At 38.4% G+C, this 23,507-nt stretch overlaps 1 protein-coding gene and 1 pseudogene across 11 annotated transcripts in view; both read right to left on the reverse strand.

The window, feature by feature from the left end:
• Positions 1-875: 875 nt before the first annotated feature.
• Positions 876-23,507, reverse strand: part of Znf540 (zinc finger protein 540) — a 46,497-nt gene continuing 23,865 nt past the window's right edge. For all 11 annotated transcript variants that reach the window (XM_076837679.1, XM_076837677.1, XM_076837682.1 and 8 more), the window contains 4 exons: positions 14,095-14,172; positions 12,418-12,544; positions 10,711-10,806; positions 876-4,663 (listed from right to left, as the gene is read on the reverse strand). In XM_076837679.1, coding sequence (XP_076693794.1) covers positions 2,886-4,663; positions 10,711-10,806; positions 12,418-12,544; positions 14,095-14,103 — 2,010 coding nt within the window. In that variant the 5' untranslated portion in view covers positions 14,104-14,172 and the 3' untranslated portion in view covers positions 876-2,885. The remainder of the gene's footprint in view (positions 4,664-10,710; positions 10,807-12,417; positions 12,545-14,094; positions 14,173-23,507) is intronic.
• Positions 22,239-22,796, reverse strand: LOC143383187 (eukaryotic translation initiation factor 4H pseudogene; annotated as a pseudogene).

Below are 23,507 nucleotides of genomic sequence, written 5' to 3' on the forward strand. Positions count from 1 at the left end.
ACCTGAAGGTCTGACAGAAAGGTAAGAGCTATGGCCACCCCAATTTTTTTCCTAAATATATGCTCAGTCCTGCTTATTCATGTGGCCTTTTAAATTCCTAGGAATATTTGGGAGCTTTTAAAAGTTCTTATTCCCCAAAGTATCTTCCTCTTTATCCTTTCCTGGGCAAAGAGGACTATTCACTGCCTGATGGAGATGAAAGGCCCTGGATTCACAACAGGCTTTTTTTTTCTTCCTATCTGGCGGGACATTTGGACACTCTGTTATAGATTGCAAATGTAGAAATCTAGGCTCTTCATTTGGATTTCCATGTCAGGAGTGGTGGTAGATCCACAAATTTTTTAAAATAAACATAACTCTTAAGAATATTGTGAAGAGAATGAAGCTACAACTACAGATTGGGAAATATATGTATGTATATTTGCAAAACACACATCTAACTAAGGGACTAATTTCTAGAATATGTAAATAAGTTCTAAAAAAAAGTAAACAATCAATTCATACACTTAGGAAAAGGATAGGAAATGTAAGATATCACGAGATTTTTTAAAGAGGATATATAGATGGCAAAGAAGCACAAGAAGATATTAAACATCATTAGTTATTAGGCAAATGCAAATTAAAATGACAATGAAATATTACTACAGACTTATCCAGATGACCACAACAAAAACACAGTGACAAAGCCAAGGAAGGAGGATGGACAAACTATCACATGTTGCTGGTGAGGATGACCAATTGGCACTACCAATCTGGAAAACTGTTTGGTAGTTTCTTAAAAACATAAACATGCAGATACCATAATATCAAGAAATTACATCACTGGGCATCCTTCCTAGAGATATGAAAACTATGTTCACATAGAAATCTGCATATGAATATTTTATAGTAGCTTTATTTGTAATAGCCCCAAATTGGAAACAGCTCTGATGTTATTCAGTGAGTGAATGGATGAACCATGTCACATTCATACAACGGAATACTCTTCAGATGACAAGGAGCAAACAACTAATATATACAAAAACCAAGCTGCAGATTTTTTTTTTTTTTTTGGCTGGAGGGGTTATTGTCTCAATGCTTCCACTCTTGCTCCACTGTCCCTTCCTGTTTATTCGGCTAGAAAGTAGACTTTTCCTGAGGCTCTCCCTACCCTATCTCTGCCTGTTGGCATTTCAGTATTGCTGTCAGTCTTTAGTTCCAAGACTGGGGTATAAATCCCATGGAATGCCACCACATCATCCCTTGGGTTTTGTGTCCCCTAGCAAGTTTGTTTTCTTCTCTCAATATTTCCAATTTTGGGTTTGTTTGATGTATACTACCTAGGGGTTTGAGATGAATGTAGTGGGAGGAAGAGGGGGAACAAAAGGACATCTACTCCATCTTTCCAGCTATAAAAATTCCTTTAAGTTTTTATTTCAATATGACTGTTTGAATAATTTGTGTAATCACTTGTTAATTCTGTTGCAGAGATGTGCTATATCCCATCACACAATTTCACAGATAGTCCCAAGCAATTTAGTGAGACTCCATCTCAAAATTAAAAAAAAAATAAAAAGGGTTAGGGATATAGCTCAGGGGTAAAGTGCCCCTGGGTTCAAGATTGGCACACTGACAGAGTTTCTGTCTGTTTTTGATATTCTAATAACCAGAGCATGCAAATAGATAATAAATAAATAAAATGTTTATGTGTGTGTGTGTGTATACAGATGTATATGTGTATTTCTGAAAAAAATAGCAAATAGGCAAAGTACAGATTTTCAAATCTAGCCAGAGGGCTAAATGGGTATCAGAATGTATTTTTCTTCTGTCTGAAAATTTTCATAATAGAATTGGGGAATATTTATAAGTTCTACATTATTATAGGTAAATTCTATCACATCTCTCCTTGATATTTCAGCAGTTATGAATCCTTAGTTCTCTTCGAGCTTTAATTTTCTGGTAGAACTTACTATGGTTTGAATTCAAACTTTCTCATTTTCTGTGTTCTAATAGATTTCCCCAGTTAGTTTGGGCTGCTATAATGAAATACCATGGACTTAGTGTCTTATAAATAAGTTTTGGATGCTGAAAGTATAAGTTTAGAGTGCCAGCATGTTTGGATTTGGGTGAGGGCCCTCTTCTGTGTTGCTGATTCCTCACTTGTATCTTCCTGTGGTTGAAAGAAGATGAAAGAGAACTATCTAGGTTTGGAGGATGTTCTTATCATGGAAATACTCCTATTTGTGAAGACTGTACCCTCATGACCTAATAACCACAGAGGCCCCTCCTCCAAACACCATCTGGTTGGGATTGCATATCCTATATGGATTCTAAACATTTAGTCCATAACAGATTTTTATCAAAGATAATCTGCCCAAAACATAGCAAGTGTTGAATGGTCTTTCTATGTTATTTCCTCCACTTTTATCTTTCTATTTTAAATTCACTAATAGTAATGCTGATAATAATGAAAACAATAATATCCAATATTAATTCAAAAACAGTTTGGGGCCAGACAGTTTTCACAGTATCACACGTTACAGTATACTGTATAACCATTATTGATGATGTATACACCACTAGCCACACTTTTAGGTAGGTATCATTTTACAACTGAGGCAACAAGACCTACATGTTTTGCTTGATATCACACAGGTATCAGAGTAGTGGAAAGGCAATGATGATAGTATATCATTGCTAACAACACTTTTCCACAATTTTTACATCGACAGATTTATTTTCTAGTATGAATTCCTTTAAATTCAACAAGGACTGAGAGGCATTAAAAGGTTCTTACACAATTATTAAGTTAACACATCTAAAGAAAGATTGGCACACTGACAGAGTTTCTGTCTGTTTTTGATATTCTAATAACCAGAGCATGCAAATGGAAAGGCAGTATTATATTAAGTTACATTATGGGTTTTCTGATGCTGATAAAGATGTGATCGCTGTCTAAAGGCCTTCTTACATACCTTACACTCATAGGGTTTCTCACCAGTATGAATTCGCTGATGTTCAATAAGGTGTGAATTAAGTCTAAAAGACTTTCCACATTCTTTACACCCATAAGGTTTCTCACCAGTATGAATCCTTTGATGGATTCTAAGGTCTCCACTGCGACTAAAGGCCTTGTCACATTCCTTACATTTGAAGGGTTTTACACCTGAGTGAATTTTCAGGTGTTGAGTGTACTGACCACGCCAACTGAAGGACTTTCCACATTCTTTACATTCGTAGGGCTTTACACCTGAATGAGTTTTCAGATGTTCTTTAAGATTTCCTCTACGAATAAAAGCCTTTCCACATTCTTTACATTTATAGGGCTTTTCCCCAGTATGAATTCTCTCATGTTCACTCAGGTAGAAACCAAATCTAAAGGTCTTCCCGCATTTTGCACATTTGTAGGGTTTCAGGTCAGTATGAAATTTCTTATGCAGGCTCACTTGGGAGCGCCCTCTAAATGTCTTCCCACATTCCTTACATTCGTAGGGCTTAACGCCAGAATGAATTCTCTGATGTTCAGTAAGGGCTGAACGAAGCATAAAGGCCTTCCCGCAGTCCTTACATTTATGTGGTTTCTCACCGGTATGAATTCTGTGGTGCACTCGAAGGTCACCATTATAACCAAAAGCCTTCCCACACACCTCACATTCAAAGGGTTTTACACCACTGTGAATTGTCTCATGCCGAGTAAGCTGTCCACGGACATTAAAGCTTTTCCCACAATGCTTACATTCATGAGGTTTCTTTCCTGTATGTATTTTTTTGTGTTCAGTGAGATATAAACTGAGTCTAAAAGACTTCCCACATTCCTTACATTCATAGGGTTTTGCACTCATATGAATTTTCTGATGGCGGGTAAGCTGTCCAATTACAGTAAAAGCTTTCCCACAATCCTTACATTTATAGGATTTCCCCCCAGTGTGGGTTTTCTGATGTTCTGTAAGGTAGAAATTAAGTCTGAAAAACTTTCCACAATCCTTACATTCAAAACACCTCTTACCAGTATGCTCTTTCTCATGCTCAGAAAGCTCTGAACTACTACTAAATCTTTTCTTGCATTTCTTACATCTATAGGGTTTTTCACCAGTATGAAATTTCTGATGTCGACTGAATTGTGAGAAAAGAGTAAAGGTCTCACCACATTCTTGACATTCATAGGGTTTCTCACCACTGTGAAATTTCTGATGCAAAATAAGCTGATAGTGATGACCAAAGTACATCCCACACTGTTTACATTTATAGACTTTTTCACCACTATGAGTTTTCTGATGTAGATTAAGTTGGGAGACACTACTCAAAGTTTCCCCACATTCTGGACAATCATGCTTTTCCTCAGGAGTATTTTTTTCACTTTGACCCGAGTTAGAGGCAGAACTAAGGTTTTTCCCACGTTCCCTATCTTCACTAGCATTCCCACCACTAGATGCTCTCTGATTCGAAGATGTCTGCTTTCTCTCTGTTGGCCTTTTCTTATAAGTGCTTTTCACTTGCCTGAAATTCTTTTCTTGAGGTCCCTGTTGACCCTTAGACTCACTTTTGTTCTGCGACTCATTTCTTGAAGTGGTTGCCTTAAGTCCAACAGTTTTTCTTCTTTCTGTTGACTCCGATTTGGACGAACTAGCTTCATCAGCATCCTTTCCTGAAGGTAATTTCTTGGTCTTGTATCTGGAGAACAATCCTAAAAGAAAAACAAAAAAAGTACACAAAAACTATTTTTCCTGTAGTCAGAAAAACATAAAAGCTTCCATCTTCAAAATAGTAGACAAAAGTGAAAATAATTCTCATTAGAAGTAAATGGCTTGAAAACTTTACAATAGAGTTCTGTAATTTGAAAGCAGACCACATGAGTTTGAAGAATGAAAGATAATATACAATTGTGGTGATGTGGCAAATAGTTTATATAATGGTTCTGTAATTTTTGTGTGGATCAGAATCATCTGAGAAACTTATTACAAATCCTGTTATTCTGGTATCACTCCAAGCTGTGAATCAAGTCTATACGAGATTTTGAATTTTTTTGAAATTTTTTTTGTTTGCGTAGTACTGGGGATTGAACCCATGGGCACTTTACCACTGAGCTATCCCTTCAGACATTTTTATTTTTTATTTCAAGAAAGGGCCTCACTAAGTTACCAAGACTGGCTTTGAACTTAGGATTCTTATGCCTCAGTTTCCCAAATTGCTGGGATTACAGGCATGTGCTACCATGCTCAGCTATCTGAATTTTTAAAACTCTACTAGATGATTCTGATATAAATAAAAGTTTGAGAATCTCCATTTAACAATTTCAATAGTTTTCTCTTTCTCTCAGAATAAATTTCAAACATTTTACCATTGAATATAATAAGGCCTTTCAAAGATAACATCCTCTTCAACTCCCAAATAGGACTGTGCTCCCAGATCACGCTACAATCTTTTCTTATTTCATGCAGCTTTCCACAAGCTATTTCATCTCCTAAAAATCCATCCTGGGCTCTATGAAAGGCTGACTCCTCCCTATTTTTCAATCTTAGGTCAAACATCTCAGAAAGGCTGACCCTACTGGTTGTAAGTCACATCCTTTACTCTCAATTCCAGCGTCATGATAATGTTGAAAATCTACAAAAACTACACTTAATAACTTCTAATCAAACAGGAACTGTCCGTTTAAGTGCATCACAGGAGCATTTCTAATAAAAGAAAAAAGTCAAATATCAACCAAATCTCACCATACATATTTTTTAAATTTATTTTTTAGTTTGAGGTGGAAACAATCTCTTTTTATGTGGTGCTGAGGATCAAACCCAGTGCCCCATGCCTGCCAGGTGAGCACTCCACTACTGAGCCACATCCCAGCCCTCACTGTACAGACTTAAAACTAAAAAAAAGTAAATGTAGACTACATTATGGAGTGAAATGATGTAAAACTGTACACACTCTTATATGTGTTTCTCTGATTCCTTAAAACCCATTAAAAAGAAATAAAATTTCTATTTCCTTTATTTTTGATAAAGAAAAAAATGCATGCTCCTAACAATATGACCTCTGCCCATTGATCTGCATCTAATTGCCAGTTTGCTAAATGGAGTAAGATCCTCTTCTGAACTTTGGCCCCTAAGACCCTGTATTCCTGATTTTACTTTTCTTTCTCTCCTTCTCTCCTTTTGTCACTGTACCTCTTTCAGATTTTTCCCAAGAGCATCCAGTGTCCACATTACCATCCTGACTTTCATTTAAGTATATGATCAGTCACTCTTTGCTGAGTATCGAACCCAGGACCTTGTACATGCTAGGCGAGCGCTCTACCGCTAAGCCACAACCTCAGCCCCCAGATTCCCATTTTTGACTGAAATCTTGATTTAAAAGTTTAAACTCTTCTTCCTTTAAAAACATCCATATGTACTGGCCAAAAAGGAGCCATTAAATAAACATGTGTTGAAGGCATACTCATTTGTTAAGAGTAAAGATTCTTCCCAGGTACAATGGGGCACAATGTAATTCCAGCAATTCAGGAGGCAGCCTCAGCAACTTAGTGAGGCCCTAAGCAACTCAGTGAAACTGTGTCTCAAAACCAAAAAATAAAAAAGGGCTGGGGATGTTGCTCAGTGGTGAAATGCCTCTGGATTCAATCTCCCGAACAAAAAGAAAGAGTAAAGATTCTTGAGGCATACCGAGTCTGAATTCCATCTCTATTACTTTACCTTATGTAAGGTATATGTAAGGTATATTACTTCTATGTGTTCCTGTTTCTTTATTCTACAAAATAACAATATAATAATACTTTTTTTGTGTGTGTGTGTGATAGGGTTTGAACGCAGGAGTACTACCACTGAGCTACCCTACTACTTCAAGATTTTTTATTCTGAGACAGGGTCTTACTAAGTTGCCAAGGCTGGCCTCAAACTTGTGATCCTTTTGCCTTAGCCTCTCAATTAATTGGAATTGCTAGCCTGTGTCACCATTCCTGTAATCTCTGGAATTATAGTGGGTAACAACCCTGCTTAGTTCATAGTACTTTACTTATAGCCATTATGAGGACTGCCTGAGCTATGTAGATTAAGTGCTCTGTTAACTATTATTACTTTTCATTGGTGGTCCTCAGAACACAAAAGGTACACAAGCCATTTAAGTGTGGGTAAACTGAATACTAATATTGTTGGGATCACCCCAGCTCCAAAGACTAACTTCCCCATTCCCCCAAGAAGAGCTGTCCAATGGTGAGCCCTGCTGGCTCACATGATCCTTACCCACCAATCAGACTAGCCCTGCTGGCTCACATGATCCTTACCCACCAATCAGACTAGCCCTGCTGGCTCACATGATCTTTACCCACCAATCAGAAAGCACCCCATGCCAACTGTCAAACCCTTCAACCATTAAACTGTCATAACTGTCAAACCACTCCCGGCTCTATAAATATGCAGAGCTGTTCCTCAATAAACTGGCATTTTCTCCGACTATGAGCCTTGATTGTTCTTTCAAATATTAAAAATATATTTAACACCTTTTTACTTCAAACACACTTTCCAATTCTTCCAATTCAAACACCCTTCCAATTCTTAGCTGATGATTTCTCTTACTCCTCTAATAAAAACAGAGGGCTGGGGTGTAGTAGCTCAGTGGTAGAGCATTTGCTTAGCACAAGTGAGGCACTTGGTTCAATCCTCAGCACCACAAAAAAATAAATAAAAATAAAGGTATTGTATCCATTAAAAAAAAAGAAGAAGGAGTTGGGGCTGTGGCATAGTGATAGAGTGCTCACCTTGCATGTGGAAGGCACTGGGTTTGATCCTCAGCATCACATAAAAATAAAAATAAAGTTATTGTGTCCATCTACAACTAAAAAAATATTTTAAAAAAGAAATAACCATTTCTTTGTCGCATCAACTCACCTGTATCCATATCGTATTTATAATTCTCTTAATTCTTCCTTATGAACTGGATCCTACTCCTCCCCAATTTCCATAATAATCCTTTTTTCTACCTCAATATTTTTTCTTTCTATGGACTCATTCTCATCTTTTGTTTTAATATTTACTTTTTAGTTATAGGTGGACACAATGTATTTTACTTTATGTGGTGCTGTGGATTGAACTCAATGCCTCACGCATGCTAGTTGCATTCTCTACCTCTGAGCCACATCATTCTCATCTTAAAATTGACTCATCATACACCACACACCCTTCTAGCTTCTAAACCCATCTCTAGTTCATTTCTTAACAAAATCTCTTGTTATCTCACCATCACCAGTGGCTCACCTCCTGTTCTGAGTCATACTTAGCAAGTTTCATCCTCAATACCATTGACACCTTATCCCCTTGACACAAGGTCACCAAGAATTTCCTTCCTGCCATATCCTGTGGGTGAAGCTCAGTCCAGTCCACCTGTATCTACTGTTCCTTCCTGAAACATTTTCCTCATTTCTTTCATAGCAACCATTCTCTCTAGGTCTGTGTGACCAAAATCTATATGCTGCCTCTTCTTCCTTCTCTAAATAAAGGGCCTCCATCATCTCTGTCTCTTCTGGCCTCCTTTAATACCCATTCCCTAGGGGAGGGGCCAATACATTTTTTTCTGTAAAGGGCCAAACAATAAAAATTTTAGGTTTGGGCTGGGGATGTGGCTCAAGCGGTAGCGCGCTCGCTTGGCATGCGTGCGGCCCAGGTTCGATCCTCAGCACCACATACAAACAAAGATGTTGTGTCCGCCGAGAACTAAAAAAAATAAATATTAAAATTCTCTCTCTCTCTCTCTCTCTCTCTCTCTCTTTAAAAAAAAATTTAGGTTCTGTGGGCCTCAACTACTCATCTTCCACAGACAATATGTAACTAAATAGCTATGGCTACGTTCCAATAATACTTTATTTCTAAAAATAGGTGGTAGGTTATAGCAGTCCTAAATATTCTCATCTAGTCCCCTGGTTGGACACCCAAATTTATATAACTAGTCCTAACCTCTCCCTGAATGCTAAACTTGCTTTTTTCAGATGCCAGCTTAATGTCTCATCCTTGATGACAAATAGCCATTTTGTGTATGTATGTATCTGCGTGTGTGTGTGTGTGTGTGTGCATGCACATGTTATCGGAGATTGAATCCAGGGCTTTACACATACTAGGCAAGAGCTCTACCACTGAACCACATTCCCAACCTACAATTTTCTATATCACCATCACCAGTGCCTCACCTCCTTTTCTGAGCCAAAGCTAGCAAGTTTTCATCCTCAGATACCACTGGCACTGGCATCTTAACTGTAATATATCTGCAGGTTCTGTATCCATGGATTCAATCAAATGCAGATTAAAATATGTGAAAATAAATTGTATCTGTACTGAACACATACAGAACACATACATCTTTTTTCTTGTCATTATTCCCTAAAAAATATAATGTAGGAACTATGTATGTAGCATTTTACAGTGTCTTAGGTATTATAAGGAATCCAGAGATGACTTTAAGGGACTTGAACAGATTTTGAGATCAGTTGGAAACCCCAGAACCAATCCTCCATGGATACCAAAGGAAAACTGGATACCTAAAACAGGACTCTATTTCCATTCCCCAAGCCATCTTTCATGTCTGCCTAGATCAGCTGGATTCTATTCATCTTTCACCTATACCTCATAGCAGGTCTATTAGCTCTGCTTCCAAAGCACAAGATGAATACACCACCCTTTCACCACCATCCTAATCCAAGTTACTATCATTGCTATGACTAGTATAGACCTCTGAAGTAGTTTGTTCACTGACCTTTCTACTTCCAATCTTGCTCCCATTTAGTATATTCTCCACTAGTATATATTATGATCATTTAAAAACATATGAGATTATGGCTTTCAATCTTTCTTTGAAAAGAAAAATCCAAATTTCCCACTGTGGGAAAAAAAAAACTAAGATTTGGCTCCTGCTCAACTTTAACTCTTATTTAGTATTCTTCCCCCCCTCTAAATATGCTCTGAGCTTTTTGCTGTTCTGCAAACATACAAATCTCATTGCCCTCTTCACATGAGATGATTTCTCTCCAGTTATTCACAGGATATAAGCCCCTATAAGTCCATATTTCCTGCCTCTGCACAAATATCCCCTCCTTACAAAAGGCTTTGCTGAGCATCGAGCCCAACTCCACCTCCTCACCCTTCATACTTTTCCTTTATAGCATGCATCATGATTTCACATTATATTATCTATTCATTGGTTTACAGTTTACTGAGTGTCTCCCATTTGCCTGTTTGCCAAAATATATGTTATAGTTGGCACACTGCCTGGCTCAGAGAAGGCAATCAGTAAGTAAATATATGCTGAATAGGTAAATGAATGAACTTTCAGGAATTGGAGACAAGCTTAAGAATCACTGCAGGAAAAAAATATGGAAATCAATTGGTTGCACCGGGAAAGAGCATTTTCTTTTGAATTTTTTAAATTAGTGCATTATAGTTATATTTAATATTTGGGTTCATTTTGACATATTCATAAATTCATGTAAGCGTTTGCTCCACTTTAGTTCCCAGATCTTCCTCTTTCCCTCCCTTCTTCCCTCCTGACAATCTCTAATTGAAATTAGAGGGTAATATGAGAAGGGGGAAAAACAGACAGTGATAACTGAGAATGCACATAAAAGTTCTTTTGGTACTTTACACTAAGAAAAATCTGTTTTCTTCCCTCTCTTAGGCCATAACAACATGCAAACCTGTGACCCCCACCTTGACCATCTGGCCTTTGTTGGCATTTACCTGGTGAGCCCTCACTTACCTGCACACCGTCTTCCTTGCACATCTCCAATCACAATGAACGGCTCTTTGCCTTGCTCCAATAAGGTAATCACTTCTGGCTTTGAGGCAGAATATCCTGATTACAAGAAAGAAATACAACAAGATATAAAAGTGATATGATATGCCAAGTTCAAAAACATTTTAAGACTTGATATATACTTCAGAGAAAACTAAGATTAAAGAATACTCAAATTAGGGTAACCGCACGATCCTAGAGTATAAAGAAACTTGATATGCAGGGAAAAGGTCCCATTTTATAATTAAAACTCCTGCAGACTCACTCTGTTGAGAGACAGTAGTAACTGAGAGCACCGACTCTGGAGCCAGACTATAAGGGTTCAGATTCTGCTCTTCCATCTACATACCAATGATTGTAAGCAAACCACTTAAATTCTCTGGGCCTTAGTTTTCTCACTTGTAGAATGAAAATAAAAGTAATACCTATTTCATGGCTAATATTTAGAACAATTCTTGGTATATGGTAAGCACTCTATTAGCTATTAGTATTTTATTGATACTAATTTATTTGGAGCAAAAGAAGCTTCCTAAGATAGTTTGAAGTTGTTGTTGTTGTTCTTCTTTTTTTTTTTTTAGGTGTAGATGGACACAACACAATGCCTTTATTTTTATGTGGTGCTGAGGATCGAACCCGGGTCCCACCTGTGCTAGGTGAGCGCTCTACCGCTGAGCCACAATCCCAGCCCCAAAGTTCTCTCTTTTTGAGTTGTTTTTAAACAAAGTTGGTGTTATTTTATTTGGACCTTTATTTTGTCCATTTATATACGGTGCTGAGAATCAAACCCAGTGCCTCACACATGCTAGGCAAGCGTTCTACCATCGAGCCACAACCCCAGCCTGAGATTTTTTTTTTAATATACCTTTATGAGTCCACAACCCCAGCTCTAGTTTGAAGCAAGAGCTAAGTTAATGGATTTTAATTTTCAATCACAAGGTGTTTGTTGTGAGAAACAGTATGCATTCATTTTATTTTTAAATACATTACTAATTTAAATTATGACATAAGTCGTGACACTGGGTAGGACTGTTATTCTGCCAAATAGAACAACCATAAGCAATTCTATATATTTTATTTTATTTTTTAGAGAGAGAGAGAGAGAGAGAGAGAGAGAGAGAGAGAATTTTTTTTTTAATATTTATTTTTTAGTTTTCGGCGGACACAACATCTTTGTTTATATGTGGTGCTGAGGATTGAACTCGGGCCACACGCATGCCAGGTGAGCACACTACCGCTTGAGCCACAACCCCAGCCCCCCATAAGCAATTCTAAGCTCAACTTCAATGTGAAACGTTATTTCTTTGAAATTGACTTTGGAATAAATATCCCATAATTCAAATCTAGTCCCTTAGTCATCAAAAAAGATGCAACTATAGCAACGGATTAAGGAAATGGTTCATGAAGATCACTATAGTGTGGTGAAATGGTATTTACATACCAGTGAAGTTCAATTAATTCCTTGAGTAACAGGGAAGAAATTCAGTTACTTTCTTAAAAAACAGTCCTAAAGGGCTAGAGATATAGCTCAGTGGTAAATGATGTGTTTAGCAGGATGAGGCCTTCAGTTTTAATCCCCAGTACCACAAAATAAACAAATGTTCTGAATTCATGTAAGAAAAAGCTATTATTTCAGAGAGCAGTGTTTAAATTATTTGAGGTAAATGACCTTACCCAGTGAGACCAAGTTGCTATAATTCTCCAGCATGACATCTCTGTACAATTCCCTCTGAGCAGGGTTCAGGCACTTCCATTCCCTTTGAGAGAAGACTACAGACACATCACTGAACTTCACTAGTTTCTGAAATGAGAAACGAACACATTACTGGTGAAATTATAAAATGCATACTTAAGGAAAAAGAGGAGATAAAATATTTCATTGCAACAAGTGGGAGACTATACAAAACAAAGGCTAGGGCTGAAAGCTTATGACAAAGGTAAGAGATAGGAATGACACTGGTGTTTGAGTAGAATGGCCTTATTTTCTTGAAGAATCTAGTTGCTACATGCAAAATTTCCTATATATTATGGGATTCTTTGATTACTCAAAACATTTCTGAGAACAAATTAAATGTTGCCCAATTAAATTAAACAGTGGATATAAGCAAATTCATCTTTTCCTTTATTTAAAATCATATAGATTTTTAAAAAAATACAATATAAGGGCTGGGGCTCAGCAGAAGAGTACTCGCCTAGCACTTGCAAGGCCCCAGGCTTGAGCCTCAGCACCACATAAAAATAAATAAAGTTATTGTATCCAACTACAACTACAAAAAATAAATATAATTATTATTATTATTATTACTACCACTACTATTATCAGGGATTGAACTCAGGGGCACTTAACCACTGAGCCACATCCCCAGCCCTATTTTGTATTTTATTTGGAGACAGGATCTCACTGAGTTGCTTAAACACCTCACTTTTGCTGAGGCTGGCTTTGAACTCTTGATCCTCCTGTCTCAGCCTCCTGAGCTGCTGGGATATAAATTATTTTAATCAGCTAAGTAATAGTCAAGCAGGCTAGGAGTGTAGCTCAGTGATAGAGCACTTGCCTAGCCTGCACAAGACCCTGGATTCCATCTCTAGCTCTGCAAAATAATAATAATAGTAATAATGATAATAATAATAATAAAAATACAATCTTATGGATATACCAAACTTAATTATAGAATCCAGAAAGTAAGACATTTATGTTAGATAATCTCTCTTAAGGTTTCTCTAATCATGGGAGAATACAAAGATCTAATATTTATGCCTCTGGGTGATTTTCTTATAAATACTGTACACTTTCTTTGTTCCTGGAACAAAGAATCTTGATGTAGAATAAGCCAAATCACACAGATGTCAAGACCAGCTTATTCCATTCAAACTCAAAATGGCTCCTATTGTGGATTTTCACCTCTTGGAGATTCGCAGAAAAGATCTCGATTGCTCCATACACAGAACCCAACCATATAGTGAGAATGAAGCCAATCAACACTAAACTGCATTTTGCCTACAGACACAGTTCCCTGGAAAATTTTAGTTTTCCTGTGTGTCATCAGATAAGCTCATCCTTTGTTTGATTACACTTCAGCTCTGATGAGGTAAAATACTTCCCTCCGGAGACTTCGTTTTTTGCCCCATTTGTGCTGCAGACAGAGAATGCATGCACAGCAGATGCTGCCTGGTTTAGTCAGGTTCAGATGAACATTTGTTAAAGAAAACAGGGGCATATAAGAGCCACTGGGGCAATTAGAGATGAAAGAAAACTTCAGTTAAATAAAAAGGTTCAGTATAAAGAATGAAAATTCTTTCCCGTGACCCTAAAAGGGAGTTGGGGAATCTCAAGAAAGAAAGACAGCTTACGTGAGCCATGGTTTTAGGTTTACAAGAACTGGCCAGTCTTCCTCAGGGTTCTTCTAGAGAAGCAAAGTTCTGAGAAACCTGAATTGGATGAGAAAAAAAAAAAAAAAATGAACCAATGACAAGAGGCTGTTTCAAAAGTAACAAAAGGATGCAAATAATCTTTTCTTCTCTATTCTTGCTTGTAAACACTGGCACCCATACTTCCCTCACATGCTCCTCCCTCGTATTCTCCCTGTCAAGGAAGTTGGGCTACTGTAAAGAGCAGAGGCTTGCCTGTATTAGAACTCATGATCAGTATCTTCAGCAGGGGAGTTCTGGGCAATCCCCACTATGAAGATGCTGATCTCGGCCCAAGGCTGGGATGTTCAGAACCGCCCTGACTAGATTCTCCTTCCTGATTCTCAATTCTAAAAAGTGACCACACAAACTAAAACAGACGGCAGTTTTCCTTGCTTTAAGCCTTTCCTGGCCTCCCTGGACTTGAAGACAAAAGGCAGAACAGACTGGGAGTCTGCAAACTATGGCCCATGAACTAAATCTGGACCATCCGTTTACTCTTGTCTATAGCTACTTTCAGAAAATTCCAATAGCCATTTAACAGAGTTATATGGCCTATAAAGCCTAAAATACTTAGTATTTGTTCCTTTATTGATGTGACATTTGCTGACCTCCAGCATGGACAATGCATAAAGCTTTTATCACTGCAAAACTGTACCTGCCTACTGGGATTCCTACCCTCACCTGAACTAGAACTACCAGAATTCTCAGGGCTTGCAGCTCCCCATTTCCCCCAGTCAGAATCATCCACAGGATTTTTCTGCTTGACATCCTTCTTACTCTTTCTTCATACCCAAACTTTGTGAAAAATGAATTTATCATCCCTACATCGGTTAAAAAATAAAGTCAACTTTTATATGATTGATACATGCCATATATCTCAGAATAGCCCTAAAACACTGTTATCTCCATTTCCAACACTAGAAACAGAAACCTAAATCCAGTTAATTAATGGCACATATGAGTTCTGATTCCAGAATTGTCCAACTACAAAGCCAGTTTGTTTTCAACTCTGCTCTTGCTATGGATATGCAGAATTTCTCATGACACATTAGGAAACCTGAGCATGAACAATAATAAGTAACTTATCAGGAAGTATTAAATGTTGCTAATTAAGAAGATATGTTAAAGGGACAAGTAACATTTTATGTTTAGTTCACAGATGGATTTAAAAGACTGATTACATGTTAGCAAGGTTGGAACAAAATAGACACACAATGTCAAACAATGGTATCACTTACAAGAGGATAAATTTTCTAATTCATGTTGATGTGATATAAAAACAAACAGAGGAGGATCTCAGGTATTGGTAAAATAAAATAAATATTCAGGAACTAGTAGTAATTTATTTTTTTCAGTTACAAGAATTTCTCTACAAGCTGAGCATGGTGGCACACGCCTATAATCCCAGTGATTTAGGAGGCTAAGGCAAGAGGATCACAAGTTCAAACCCAGCCTCAGCAACTTAGTGAGGCTCTGAGCAACTCAGTGAGACCCTGTTTCTAATATAAAAAAAAGGGCTAGGTGGTACTGGGGATATAGCTCAGTTGGTAGAGTGCTTGCCTTGCATGCACAAGACCCTGGGTTCAGTCCCTAGCACCCCCCCCCCCCAACACACACACACAAAAGGCTGGGTATGTGGCTCAGTGGTTAAGCATTCCTGGGTTTAATCCATGGTTCCAAAACAAAACTACAGAAACCAATACAAGCCAGGTGTTTAACAATCCTATATTTAGAACCCTAAAGAAAATAATTTATATGTGGGCAAAAAGATATATGCAAACAGGGGCAAATAAACTAATTTTAAAAAGGAAAAGACTGGGAAATAATAAATAGCCTTCCATAAAGAATAGGTTAAATAAATTCTACTGTATACACATACCAGAAAACAACAAGTCATAAAAATGATATAGACTGGGGGTAAGCAAACTTTTCCTGCAAAGGATGAGATAACAAATATTTTGGGCTTGGGGCAGGGGTTGTGGCTCAGTAGTAGAGTGCTTCCCTTTCATGTGTGAGACACTGGGTTAGATCCTCAGCACTGCATAAAAACAAACAAATAGGGCTGGGGATGTGGCTTAAGCGGTAGCGCGCTCACCTGGCATGCACGGGGCAGTGGGTTCGATCCTTAGCACCATATAAAAATAAAGATGTTGTGTCCATCGAAAACTAAGGAATAAGTATTAAAAAAATTTCTCTCTCTTATGTTCATTTATAATTAAAAATATGTTTAAAAATTTCAAAAGATATCTTGGGCTTTTTGAGTTACTCAAAATGTTTAATTCTGATGAAGTCCAATTTGCCTATTTTTGGGGGGTAGGGATGTGGCTCAGTGGTAGAGTGCACACCTAGCATGCATGAGGCACTGGGTTCAATCCTCAGCACCACATAAAAATCAATAAATAAAAATATTGTGTCCACCTAAAAATAAAAAAAATTTGCCTGTTTTTGTTGTTGTTGCCTGAGCTATTGATACAATATTTTAGAATTCCTTGCCAAACAAAGACTTATCCTTTTATTTTCTTTTAAAGGTTTTATAATTTTAGTTCTTACATTTAGTTTTTTTTTTTTTTTTTTTTTTTAATGGCACTGTGTGGCAGTCAACCACTAAGCCACACCCCTAACACTTTTTATTTGAGACATGGTCTTGCTAAGTTACTGAGGTTGGCCTTGAATTTGTAATCCTCCTGTCCCAGTCTCCTGAGTAGCTAGGATTATAGCCAAGCACCACCACATCCACTTAACTTTTACATGGGGTGTAAGGCAGGGGACCAACTTTATTGTTTTGCATGTTAACTATCCAGTTTTCCCAGCACTACTTGTTGAAAGGACGATTCTTTCCAAATTGAATAGTATGGGCTAATTTCTGGACTCCCAATTCTACTACGATGATCTACCTATCTATTCTTATGACAATATCATTGCCCTTTTTAACTGATGTGAAATTCATGTAACTTAGAATAAATTATTTTAAAGTGTAGAATTAAGTGGTGTGTTCACAACATTGTATAATTACAACCTCTCTCTAGTTTCAAAACTTTCTCATTGCCCCCTAAAAATAAATACTATCCATGAAATAATTACTATTCATTCCTCCCTCCCCCATTTTCTGGTAATCTACTTTTTGTATCTATAAATTTGTCTACCGTATATGTTTTATAAAATGGATTATACAGCCAGGTGTGGTAGCACACACCTGTAAACTCAGCTACTCAGGAGGCTGAGTGGGATTAAAAAAAAGAGAGAGATTATACAATAATATTCAATGTCCTTTTGTGTCTGGCCTTCACATGTTTATGAGGTTCTTCTAAGTTGTAGCATATATTGACTCTTTGTTCTTTTTGTCCATTTTCATATTTCCAAATATCAAATCAATCCTTTAGAAATCTGACTGAGCACTTTACAGAACCACAGTGAAGAAAATTCTGTGTCCCAGAGGGCAGACTGTGAATTATGGTATGGGAAATATTCTCTTAAAAATCCAGCTAACTGGTTTAAAAATTAGCTACTTCTAATATCAAAATTGGGCGGGTATAGTTGCCTGTATTTTACTTGGTAGAAGTTAATGCCACATTCCTAAGTGCTCCTACTTTGAAAGAGAAAAAAACAAATTCCCAGTACAGAAATTGGGAGTAATTCAGCTTCATAGGACTAAGAATGGCTGGCTAGTTCAATACATTATAATAAATCCACATAATGGATCATAGTTATTAAATGCTAAATTGCAGAACTGGTTTGAATATGGAAAAAAAACAGTATATCCTGTCAGGGTTAAAATCAGTTTATAAAACATGACACACAATAAAATAGTCAAAGAGACATCAATAGGTAGCAAAATGAATAGAAAGTTATGCACTCATCCATTACCATGCCTGTAGGTGTGTGTGTGTGTGTTTTTCAATACTGGGGACTGAACAAAGAGCCTTGTGCTCTACCGCTGAGCCATATTCCCAACTTTTATTTTTTGAGACAGAGTCTAAGTTGCTTAGGCTAAATTACTAAGGCTGGCCTTGAAATTTTGATCTTTCTGATTTAGCTTTCCAAGTGTTTAGGATTATATGCATGTGCCATCTCACCCTGCTTCATGCTTGTATTTTAAATGAATTGCTTTTCATACTTTCCTTTAGCTCCCAAAATGTAAACCAATTCTATTATTCCTCCATTTGATTTTCTAGGCATATTTTTCATACCTAGGCATGGCCAAAATTTCCAAAAGACATCGTACACTTGATAAGTCTTCCTGCAGGTTCCTTTTTGTATCTTCCTGGTATATGGGTTTATTTCCAAAAAAGTCTTTTAAAATACAGCTTTGCCAGGCATGGTAGCACATGCCTGAATCCCAGCAGCTTTGGAGGCTGAAGCAGGAGGATTGTGAGTTCAAAGCCAGCCTCATCAAAAAGCGAGGCACTAAGCAACTCAGTGAGATCCCGTCTCTAAATAAAATACAAAATAGGGCCAGGGATGTGGCTTAGTGGTTGAGTGTCCCTGAGTTCAATCCCTGGTACCCCCCAAAAACAACAACAACAACAACAACAATAATAAGCTTTATTGGAGATATGACTTATATAATACCACTTAAATGCTCTATTAATGATTTTTAGTAAATTTTCAGAGTCAAGCAATCATTATCATGATCTGACTTTAAAACATTTCATTGGGGCTGGGGCTCAGACACTTGCCTGCCATGTGTGAGGCTCTGGGTTCAATTCTCAGCACAACACATAAATAAAATAAAGGTCTATCAACAACTAAAATAATAAAATAAACCTCATACCATCTGTAGTTACTTTCTGTTTCCAATTCCACTTTCTAGCAATTACCAATTTACTTTCTATCTTAGTTTCTTCTGGATAGTCCATATATATACAACTGTACAATATATAGACTTTTGTCTTTCATTTGTTACTTGGTATAATGGTTTTGAGGTCTGTTGATGCTGTTGCATGTATTAGTACTTCATTCTTGTGAAATGTCTATTTAAATCATTTACACGATTTATAGGCTGGGATTGTAGCTCAGTGATGGAGTGCTTGCCTTGCACATGTGAGGCACTGGGTTTGATCCTCAGCACCATATAAAAATAAGTAAAATAAAGGTATTGTGTTGGGCAAGGTGGCACATGCCATAATTCCAGTGGCTTGGGAGGCTAAGGCAGGAGGATTTCAAGTTCAAGGCCAGCCCCAGCAACTTAGTGAGGCCCTAGACAACTCAGTGAGACCCTGTCTCTAAATAAAATATTTTTCAAAAGTCTAGGGATGTGACTCAGTGGTTAAGTACCAAAAAAAAAAAAAAAAAAAAAAAAAAAAAATAGTGTGTCTATCTACAAGTAAAAAAATATATATTTTTTAAATAAATCATTGTCCAGTGGGGTGGCATACACCTAGAATTCCAGTAGCTCTGGAGGCTGAGAAAGGAGGATCACAAGTTCAAAGCCAGCCTCAGCAACAAACAGTGAGGCACTAAGCAACTCAGTGAGACTCTGTCCCTGATACACTAAATAAAGAAAAATTTAAAAAGTATTTACACATTTTAAAACTGAGTTACCAATCTTCCTATTGAGTTGTAAGTCTTCTTTCTATGTTCTAGACACAAGCTATATATTATATATGATTTTTTTCAAATATTTTTTCTTGATTTATGACTTGGCTTTACTTTCTTTTGTTTTTGGTTTTTGCAGTCCTAGGGATTGAACCCAGATCTTCATGCATGCTAGGCATGAAGGACAAAAATTTTAATCTTTATGACCAGTTTATCATTTAAAAAAGTAATTTGTGATTTAGCGATTACATATAAATCTTTACATATGCCAAAGTCATGAAAATTTTCTCCTATATTTTCTTCAAGGGCATTATAATTAGATTTCACATTTATACCTATGATCTATTTTGTTAATTTCTGTCTATGGTATGTAAGAAATAAAGTTCACCATTTACATATGTTTGTCCAATTGTTCCATCTTAATTTGTTGAAAGGATTATCCCCTTCCTATTGAATTGTCCTGGCACATTTGTTGAAAATTAATTGACCACACCCCCTCCAAAAAAAGGAAATTATTTTAAAAATAAATTATTACCATAATTGCAAAGTTTATTTCTGAACTGTCAATTCTGTTCCATTAGTCTATGTTTTTCCTTATGTTAATACCATATTTTTAGATTACTGAGGCTTTGTATTGTTTTCCTTTTTAGAAAGGGAATTTTTAAAATATTTTTTAGTTTTCGGTGGACACAACATCTTTATTTTTTTTAAATTTTTATATGGTGCTGAGGATCGAACCCAGCGACCCGAGCATGCCAAGCGAGCGCGCTTCCCCAGCCCTGTATTATTTTTTATTATGTAAAGTTTTCTTTATTTAAAAGATCATTCACAAAATACTATATCCATTTACTTTTTGTCATATAGCTGAATGTGTTAAGTGTTCCAAATTCCATTATTTTCTTATATTTAATGAATCTGTTTTATTCTTTACCTTTTCATATTTAGGGTTTAAGTATTAGTGTGACAAAAATGCTATCTCAGAAGCAGAGAAAATAACAGGCAGAAGGAAGGAGAGAGAGTTCTGTATATTGCTGAGGTAACTCAGGACTACAACTATCTGGGAACCACCACCTAACAACACTAAGTAAAGGCCCCAGCCTTCCTGGCCTCTCTCCTCCCCAGGGCGGAGAAGCTAAAAAATATTCCCTCTGTTCATACGCCGATGTTCAATCTCAAATGCTGTTGTCTAACACCTTACCCCCAGGAGAGTGCTAAACATTGAACATGGAACAATACTGTCCCAAAGACTCAGCAGCAAACCTAGACATTTATAATTACCTACAGTTATTACATGTTTTGACAGCTATGCAAATGAAGTACTGGATTTTAGGCCCATTTTCACTCTGAATTCACAGGACGGTGGGAAGCAGAGCCTCTCAACATGTTATTTCTACTAGGGGACAGATGGACTCACGGGAGAAGGGGAAACACCACGCGGAGGCGGGGAAAAGCCACCTCAGCACAATATGACACTAGCCCAGCTTAGCGCCTCCACCTGGAGGAAAGGCGTTAGTTGGCTGCCCGCTCCACCAGGGCCAGGAAGGACTGCTCTGCCATGGTCTTGAAGGAGTGGTAGCAAAACTGCGTGAACACACAGAGCGCGATCACCTCGGCGCCCACCAGCCTTCCCACTACTCCTCTTAGGGCTTCCGCTGTGATGAGCCTCTTTGGACTGGACAGTCCATCTGGGAAGGGTGAGGGTGAGACTTTTAAATAGGAACAGGAAGGAATCTGCAGGGTTCAGCAATTTTTTTTCCCTTGTTTTAAAACAAGGTGCCAATTTTTGTTTTAGATGCTGGTCAATCTGCCAGCAACTTCCGCTCTGTTCCGGAAGCCATAGCAACACGGAACTCAACGCGCAGGTCGGAAGAGAAGCACTGAGGCAACATGGAACTCAGCGCGCAGGTCGGAAGAGTATCACCGAGACAAATCAAAGGGAGCGCCCGGAGTCTGGACAGTGTCTAAAGTAAAAAGAAGAAGCGAAGGAAAACTGTGAACGGGCCGCTTGGTGGACACTCCCACATGGCGCAGCCGTCCTCCTGCAGATCCCCGTGTGCTGGGAAGAAAACCAGGCGGGCTGGGGCTGAGGCTGAGTGGTAGAGCATTTGGCTAGCACGCGTGAAGCACTGGGTTCGATCCCCAGCACCACAGTAAAAAAAAAAAAACCCTAATAAACAAAATAAAGGCATACACACACACACACACACACACACACACACACACACACACACATACATGCGCAGGGAGAAAGGCCAGGAGGGAGACGGTAAGAATGGGGTGGGGAGGGGCACCTAACAGACACCAGAGAGACCGAAGCCAAGATGTTCACAGCCCACAGGCGTCACCAGGTCCGTGTTTCCGTTTTAAGAAAGGAGGACAACCTCAGGTGCGGGAATGGTGACTGCGGGGTGGCAGGTTCAGGCCACCAGGCTGTGGTCCTGCTCCAACTCCCCCACAGCCCCATTTCCTCCTGACAGCCAGCACCTTCTCCTGAAGGCCTCCCACTCTGGGTCTGGCTGCCCTAGGATGGCGGATTTGGGACTGGACACTTAGATTGAGGGGTATCGCGGTATCTGCGATCTTTCCTCTTCCGTTGGTTCTCTGAAATCCACGTTGGAATTTGAAGAGGGTCATCACCGAAGCGGCTCCCCATTGGAGGGCCTGCTCACGGGTCACACGGGCCTTCACGTCATCCCTGAAACCGGAATTGATGTCATCCCGGGAATCCCAGCCACCTCCAGATTCCGGAGAGCCACCCATTCCTCAGCCATCTGGTCCACTTTTCCTAAATCCAAAGCCATCTTAACCTTGTTTCTGTTTTCTGCATTGCCCACATGAAGTGACGGAGCACTGGTGGTACGTGAGGACACGGACTCGCCACACCGAATTCTACGTAGCAGAATCCTTTAAATCTGCGTGTCTCCCACTAGCCACATTCCCTATGTCGAGATCCTTAGAGATAGCATCTAAGTCACCCTGAACTGTAGAAAGGTAGATTTTCTACATGTGCTGGGTAGGAGGACTCCGTGGGCAGCTCCTTCTTAGCTTCAGCAACCATGGCCACGCGATTTGCCGCGGGATCCTGTGCGCCGCGGGAGCTGCTGTAGGCCGGAACGTCGTAGGTATGTGTCTATCAAGCTTTGAAATCGAGGTATGACTCTTTTGTTCTGTGTGTGTGGGTGGGTGTCTGGATGGGTGGGTGCGTGGGGTGCTGGGAATCAAATTCAGGGCCCCTTGCATGCTAGGTAGCTCTCTTCCTCTTTTTTAAAAAACGGCTTTGCCTACTCTCGGTCTTTTGCATAACCATATGATTTTAGGGTTAGTTTGCTGTTTTCTGAAGGAAAAAAAAAAACCAGCTGGGATTTTGATGGGATGGCGCTTAATCCTGAAATCATTTTAGATAGTATAGCCATCTTTAAAATATAAATATATAAATATATATATATATATATATATATATATATATATATATATATATATATATATGGTGAGGGCCTGGGGATTGAATTCCGGGGAATTCTACCACTGAACCACATCCCCAGCTCTATTTTGTATTATTATTATTATTTTTTAATGTTTAGTTTTTAGTTGCACACAATACCTTTATTTTGTTTGTTTATTTTTATGTGGTGTGAGGATCCAACCCAGGGCTTCGCGCATCCTAGGCAAGCGCTCTACCGCTAAGCCACAACCCCAGACCCTGTATTTTGTATTTTATTTATAGACAGGGTCTCATTTAGTTGCTTAGTACCTTGCTTTTGCTGTGGCTGGCTTTGAACTTGCGATCCTCCTGCCTTAGCCTCCCAAGCCACTAAGAA

This window comes from Callospermophilus lateralis, chromosome 18 (assembly GCF_048772815.1).
Source record: "Callospermophilus lateralis isolate mCalLat2 chromosome 18, mCalLat2.hap1, whole genome shotgun sequence".
Classification (NCBI taxonomy): Eukaryota; Metazoa; Chordata; class Mammalia; order Rodentia; family Sciuridae; genus Callospermophilus; species Callospermophilus lateralis.